The 7,672-nt window shown below is 38.4% G+C and overlaps 1 protein-coding gene across 1 annotated transcript; it reads right to left on the minus strand.

Moving 5' to 3' along the window:
• Window positions 1–2,833: 2,833 nt before the first annotated feature.
• Window positions 2,834–7,238, minus strand: lamtor5 (late endosomal/lysosomal adaptor, MAPK and MTOR activator 5). The gene is made up of 4 exons (XM_080030615.1): window positions 7,100–7,238; window positions 6,943–7,004; window positions 4,028–4,145; window positions 2,834–3,294 (listed from the first exon to the last, which is right to left on the minus strand). The coding sequence occupies exons 1-4, from the start codon at window positions 7,132–7,134 to the stop codon at window positions 3,234–3,236; spliced, it is 276 nt and encodes a 91-aa protein (XP_079886741.1). The 5' UTR covers window positions 7,135–7,238; the 3' UTR covers window positions 2,834–3,233.
• Between the last annotated feature and the right edge of the window lie 434 nt (window positions 7,239–7,672).

Below are 7,672 nucleotides of genomic sequence, written 5' to 3' on the forward strand. Positions count from 1 at the left end.
AGAAGGTCCTGATTTCTGTATTTTTTCCAAAATAGAAATGTATGTAAAGACTAGACCTAACAAGTTCTTAATGCAATGAAAGATACAAGTCATATATAGACTTTCTTTTTTTTGGACCCACACAAACATGCTTGCAGAAAGTAAAAAGTTACTATTAGGATTTTTTAACATGTTCCAACCCTGACAATAACCTGCTTTTTTAATGCAGATTATGCATTGGTAGCTGAAACATTTTTCACAAGGAGATTACTCGATTAGCTGGACTACTCTTTTGTAAGAATTGGCATGTATCTGGGATTCTACAATAGGCTACTGATAAAGTGAAGAAAAACAAAAACAAAAATATAGTAACTATAATAATTGAACAATTATTTTACCAAGTTTTTGGTGCTTTTTTATGCCTTATATTTCATCCATCAAGATATCCCAAATCCCAGGAATTGTGAGATTATGATGTGAAGTGCAGGGTTTTCATTTTAAAGCCTTTGGCTAAGTCCACGGTGGCCTACACAAAACCGCATTATTGAGTGTAGAAAACAGGGAGGTCTTACCATGTGTAGCCTTGAGCTGGTTATTATTTTCACTTCACAGGCCTGTTGCATCATGCCCCTCACTCAACTCAAGTCAACACTGTTGGGAAGGCAAGAAAAGGGTCGTTCAAGCAGATGACAAAATTCAGGCTCAGTGGCACTTCATCTGTGAATTTCTAGGAAAGGTCATCAGGGTTGAACCTGGCACAAAAAAAGTGGCATAAACCTGCACTCACGCAATGTTGGTGAAAAGTTGTGAAACGAACAACCACTTGTGTTTTATTATAGTCTGAAAGGGAAAAACTTGTGCTTGGGAAAAGTTTGTGACCGAAATATTTAAACAATAAATAAATAATGCTTAAATAATGCATTAGACGTTATACAATGCTGCACGATTCACGTGTTGACTTATGAAATGAAATAAAATAAATCCAAACCTGAATTTCCCTTCGGTCATCGACGCGCTTCTCCCCAAATGTTCAATTAGTTGTATTTGACGCGTAATTTGGTGTTTCTCGCTCCGGGGCTGTGCGTCCCAAGAAGGCGTGCGCGTCACCGGCGAGGGACTTTTTGGCAGAGAGAAATTGATGCAGGACCTTTTTCTCCGAGGATGACCGTGCCATAACTTTGCCTCTTAGCGTGTCCCCCTGAGTTGCCTCTCACATTTCAGTCCCAGCATCGCTGCCTGTGCGAAGGAGCCGCAGAGCGCAAAGCCTTCACCGAGGCGAGCCACGTGACTGAGACGTAGCAGTGAACCTCATCTGAGGGCGAGGAGGGAGAGGAGGAAAGAAAGGAAGAAAAAAAAGCTCTGCGGCCAAAACCTCGCAGCCACCGCAGACTTTACTCGGGTACCGGTCGTAGGCCTATGCGGCGCGCCACCAAGACACACAGAGATCTATGAAGTGGTCTACTAGTTAGATAGGGCCTTTCTGACCATTAAAACCAGAGCCGGCCCAAGCCTTCAGGGGGCCCTAAGCGGAATATGATTAGGGGGCCCCTCTCCAATGTTAGCGCTGCTGAAACTATAGATCTTTGTTAAATATCATTCACACACCCAGTGTTTTCCGCTAGTGCCTCCACTGTGCGGCTGTGTGAAAATATTAGACAGCCGAGATTCAGACCCTTCTAGGGGGGTCCGGGGGTATGCCCCCCCGGGAGATTTTTTTAACCTTTTTAAAGTGAAATGCATGAATCTGGTGCACTTTGAGAGGAAAATTAAGAGGCTAAATCTGAGAAATTTTGTGTGAACAAATAATTTGGAGACACTGGGTCAGATGAGTTAGAAGCTATTGAAGAAGGACACATGGATTTTCCATAAAAATATTAATATAAAATAAAATATTATGGAGGGTCCTCTGGGTTGGGCTTGGAGCTCTTTTTCTTTTACGGGACATATTTCTCTGTAATATAGTGAATGCATTTAAATGCAGTGTGAGGAACGAAGCAGAAGAACTCTGTTGTCCAGCTACTGTATCTTTTTTTCCACAGACAAGGCTGAAATAGGCTGTATAGACTATACACAGTGCATGGGCAACTGAGGGCAGCCCCATTTCCAATTGTTTTTAAATAAACTCAATACACACTGTGCATGGATGTGAACGTGACATGATCAGATAATTTCGGATTTCCTCCCAGATTAACTGATTACATTTTTAGGCTATTAATTATCTAGACCAAAACATTTTATTCCTTTTTTTGTATGATAACTCACATTTGCATAATATGATGTTAATATAAAAAAAAAAAAAAAAAAAAAAAAACATTTTTTTTTTTTTTTTTTTTTTTTAGGGGGCCCCCCAGGCAGTCGGGGGCCCTAAGCGACCGCTTAGTTCGCTTATGCCTCGGGCCGGCTCTGATTAAAACCCTCACGGCACTTGACTCTTAACCAGTTACCTATTTCTACAAGCTCCAAGTGTTTCAATAAACGATTGCAAACTCAACAAAAATGTATATAGGCTACAGCTCCGGAAAAAATAGAGACCAGTCTGGATTTTTCTTCAATCTTCATCTCTACATTACTTATTAAATGCTCTTATTGACAATATTTTTGGGGGGAATTCGGTAGAAATGTTGTCAGACGTTTATATTTTATAACCAAAATGTTCATTCTACTCAAACATATGCCTATAAATAGTAAAACGAGAGAAACTGAACATTTGGAGTGGTCTCTTAATTTTTTCCAGAGCTGTATCTATAAACGTTCTTCATTTCTGGAGTGAATTGAATGCGGCTGAAATAGAAAAATGAATTGAATAGCCACTAAACAGAACAAATGAGAAAATAGACAATTGGGCAGAGGGCAACGTGAAGTCCAGTTAAAGTTTATTAAGGGTTGTTATTCTGTGAATGGCCACCTTGGATTGAAGGGTATGGAAGTTCACAAAAAGACACAAATACACACAAAGCATTAGCATTGGCATGATAAACATGATTCAGGGCCTAATTTGTAAATGCATTCAACAAAATAGTACTACTAAAAAATAGCGTATATTTAGTTTTTATATAAAAGAAAATAATCACAATTGTTCACAATATTCTGGTTTAAATATGGGACCTGAACAATCAGAAAACACACAACAGATGTGTGGACGTTCCAGGTCTAGCAAACCTCAGATCGTTCTCAAAGTTCATTCAGATGTTGTGATTACACTCATGTGTGTGTCTTCACACTTCTTTACAAAACAACTCTGTGTTGTGTCGTCTTCAAGATGCTATCTTGTGCACCGCAATTGTGATGGTCCCGTGACTCCTCACCAGAATGTTTCTACAAAACAAAAACAAAAAAACAATGACTTAGACAAACATTCACCTCATACACAATAATCCCACAGGCGAATAAGAAGAGATGAGCCGACACCTCAGATATATAGATCATATCAAGCTGTCTGTCACTTGCATCAACGTGATACTCAAAAAGACAAAGATGTTAAATAATGGCCTTTAAAATCTAATTATCTTCTTTAATATTTTTTAGAATAATTACCTCATCGGACAAGGATTGGTGGCCTGAAACATTTTGTTTTCAAACCTGATATATAAGTCGTCAATGATTTACTACTTGTTGACAAATACTGTAATCCTACTTTCCTCCAAGCAGCCTTCAGGTCACACCAAAGCAGCAGGCTTCCCTGCATAATGTATACAACCATAAGAAGGTGTAACATTTTAAGAGACTCTTCTATTTAAAATAATCAGTATTGGTGGGAGATGAAGTCACTGATCTCTATGAAGGTGCGTTTTATGTCCAGAAGGTGGCAGCACAGCCATTCAAATGAAAACAAAGGCCTTTGGTAAGACTTGGGAGCCCAGTCTTGGGTAGAAACAATCTTTGATTTTGGTTTCTCTTTCGACAGATTTTCCTAGATTTATTGATCTCCTTGAGTATCCATCAACTCCAAATAGCAGACCTTTGAAATTCAATGAGATGAAAGAAAGAAAAAAGGGAATAGATTTGAGTCAGTCAAGCAAAGAAGACAAAAGGCTGTGTTGGTGCTCACCCTGACTCTGACTCCAGGCAGACAGTGGGAGTGTCTGTCGGGTCTTTGGTGAGAGCTGCAGCTTCTTTGGCCAGAACTGACACAACGCCACCGTGTTCATCAGAGAGGGAGCCACGGCCTGGGGGGTGTGAGACATGACAGAGTATCACTGCAAGAAACTTTCTCCTGAGGTAACTGAAGTCCATCCATCTATCTATCCAATGCATTTGACACATCCAGGTGTGTCTCTCCAAAGCTATATTCAGCCTTAAAAGAAAATCTAGGCCTACGTATTTTTATTATATTGCTGTATGTATATGGACTACTGGTTGCCTGGAAACATGACGATAACAGCAAGATTTGAGGAACACCCTGCGCCCTCCAAGAAACAGTTTGCCACTTAGAACCTCTGTTAAAGCACACCTTGTTCTTTGAACAGATTAAACAAACAAGATATTTCATGTTATTAGTTGGTGCATTTACAGCTTTGTTCTAATTTTAAATATGGCCACATCATCTGAGGGGGAAAAACTGTGGAAAAAGTAAGTAGTAAGAATACATTTCCAGTAACAAGCAAGATTTGGAAAGATGCAGTTTACAATTTATGAATTCTTACTCAGGAGGCTTACTATTGGTAACAATTAGGGGAGAACGGGGTAAGTAGGCACACTTTTTACTCTAGTGAGAATTGCTCATCACCTAAACATCTTTCAATAGTCATTCCTACATTAAATTGAAGCTTAAGGTGTTGGCTTGAAATGTGTACCCCTCACTTTTTCTATCTTATTGTAATAAAGAAGAAATTAATCATCAAAGACACCCTTACACATTGTGACAACCAACCCCATCAAGGGGTCGGTTGTCACACACTATGGGGTTGTTTGTCACAATGTCATTTTAATGGGAATAATCTTAAAAAGAAGGCAAGAAAGTAGAACAAAATTTGAAAGTTTAATTGCATTGTCAAGTTGACAAATAGGCCTACATAACTTACTATAGCCTTGGCAGCTGGTGTAGTTTGGGATGCACTGGGTTGTTATGATTTTGTGGCCCTTTTTTCTTTTGCATGCTAGCTGCCTTTTCCTGCTCTATTCTTTCCTTCTCTGTGGTGTCAGTGAGGATACAGCTTGACAATTTATTTCGTTATTGGGTTCATTTTCTGGCTGCAGCCTTTGGATAACATGTGACAACCAACCCCCCAAAAAATGTGACGACCAACCCCCAACTTGAATTTCTTGCTAGCATCAAGGCCAACAACCATCTGACAACTAATTAGCTCGCTAACCACAATCTAAACTATAGTTTACCTTTCACACTTTTTATGGGTAACAAGTGTTTTGTTATAAACCCATTGTGTAAAAGCCTAGAAGAAAACTACTGAGGAGCAAAATATTTTCAATTTGACATGCAAAACACTAACAGTCCTCTCAACTCAAATTCAGTATTCTAACTCCAAGGAAGACTATGTAGGTGATCCCAATTCTGGATATTTACATACCAAAATTTCACAGACAGCGCCTTCAGGTTTCCGAGATATAACGATTGTGACAACCAACCCGTGTGACATAATACCCCGTTCTCCCCTAGTTAAAGAACGTTTTTTTCTTGTTGCTTTCGCAAATTGTAAAATTAAAAATTATATATATTTATGAAAACACAATGTGAAACCCTCAAATACAAAGCTGTTACAAAGATAACATTGGCTTCCTATTGAACTGTATGTGTGCATCAACATGCTACCTGTGTGCATCTTTGTCATAACCTCTTAAACAAGTGTGTCATTGGTGGTATTGTCACCAAAAATAGTAGATGACATTTACTTAAAATTTTGATTCCTTCCAGTCGCCCTTACATTTCTGTGCATAGTTTAACAAGTTGTTAAATTCGTTTTACTGCGGACATCAGAGTGGGACAACAGCCTGTACTGTATCAGGGCTTCTGCAGTACGATTATAATTGAAGACTTTTAAATACTTTTTTTAAGGACCATTATACAGTACACAGGAGTATTCAGCTGATTAACAGATTGAATTCAGGTAGAGAGAGCCATCCTAAAGCATGCACTATGCACTTTGAATGTTTATTGTCGGTTGTATTAGTCTGTCATTTTGTCTATCATTGTCTGAGTCTGTATGTATTTGTGCTTGTATGTGCTGTTTGTGCTTATATGTTTTTTAAATGTTCCCAAATGCAAGACAAATTCCCCTTGGGGCAATAAAGGTTTATCTCATCTCGTTTAAAATCTACTTTATGCCCATAATGGGGATTATTGTTATATTTTTAAATATGAAGGAAAATAGGAGACCCTAAATTACTTACTAAGTAGGAATAAATGAAGTCCTTCACATTCAACATGAATTCTATGGTGTCCTATGTTTGTTGAGTCATTTTTACATAGTGAAAAATAGGCTAATTATTTTTCACCAAAAACACGTTTAAAAGCGGGACTCAATTAAAGGAACTGAAAAGTTAGCCTACATTTACTTCATAATCTAAACACATTTAAATAACTGTTATAGTAGACTATTTAATACATTTTTAGACGTTTGAAAGGTCTAAAATTCAAATTGTTGGGTTTTCAATACTTTTTAAGGACCTGCAGAACCACTGCTGTAGACTGTGAAGTTTTGGGTCTGAAAGGTGGACACTGTTTGGCATTGTCACAGCAAGACAGCAGAAGAAATGCTGTAACCGGATACGAAGGGGTGTTTGGATGGCATATTGGCTTTTTTCCTTACCAGGAATTATTTGTGTTATAGAAAGGATTTGTGCCTGGGTTTGGTGTGATTTTACGAGAGCTAATCAACTTAATTAGGTCAGACTGACTCGTTTTCCTGACCGAACTTCACAACTACTGTGCCCTCAGTAAAAAGCCAATTTGGTGAGACTTATTGTGACACATTTTCAGACAGAAGAAGTGACTCGGTTTTTCCTTACAGCCTAGGTTATGTCCCTGCTGGTCCGTGCAGAGAACGCCGACAACAGATGGATGTTTCATGCTGCCGAAAACAGAGACAAATACACAGCGATCAGTTGGCTTTAACGACCCCAACATTTAACATACACACTCAAACAACGTCTAGTATTCACTTACGTATCGTCAAGATGCTGTTCGAGTGTCGATTCCATCGTTAACAATCTTAAATAACTGTAAAATTCACGGTTTTATGTGCAAAGTTGTGTTGTTTTGGTTGTCCGCTTTCTCGAGGCTTCCTGCTGGAGTCAGCTGACAGTCACGTGCACTACGGATCCATGTGAGTACCAAGCTGCACCAAGCGTGGCAATATATAGATAGATAGATAGATAGATAGATAGATAGATAGATAGATAGATAGATAGATAGATAGATAGATAGATAGATAGATAGATAGATAGATAGATAGATAGATAGATAGATAGATAGATAGATAGATAGATAGATAGATAGATAGATAGATAGATAGATAGATAGATAGATAGCAAGATGGATCGATAGGGTAGTGTTTATGTGTCCCAGGGTTATTGCATATTCTGACATAAGCATTTGGTTATATCCTATAGGCCTATAAGTAATTGTTATTCCTACTATATGTGGCTATAAGTCCTCATTCACAAAACTCTTTTTCTAAACTGGATTACTCATATAATGAAACTCTGCCTCTCTATATTTCATCATTCGTTTGGATTA

Source organism: Ammodytes marinus, assembly GCF_949987685.1.
Source record: "Ammodytes marinus genome assembly, chromosome: 7".
NCBI classification, from domain to species: Eukaryota; Metazoa; Chordata; class Actinopteri; order Uranoscopiformes; family Ammodytidae; genus Ammodytes; species Ammodytes marinus.

Excerpts from the sequence above, each read along its gene's own strand:
- lamtor5 (XM_080030615.1), bottom strand. The coding sequence starts at position 7,134 with ATGGAATCGACACTCGAACAGCATCTTGACGATAC. Across the intron at positions 7,005-7,099 it reads GAACAGCATCTTGACGATAC|CATGAAACATCCATCTGTTG; the intron begins GTAAGTGAATAC and ends TGTTTTCGGCAG. Across the intron at positions 3,295-4,027 it reads TGCCTGGAGTCAGAGTCAGG|AAACATTCTGGTGAGGAGTC; the intron begins GTGAGCACCAAC and ends TTTGTTTTGTAG.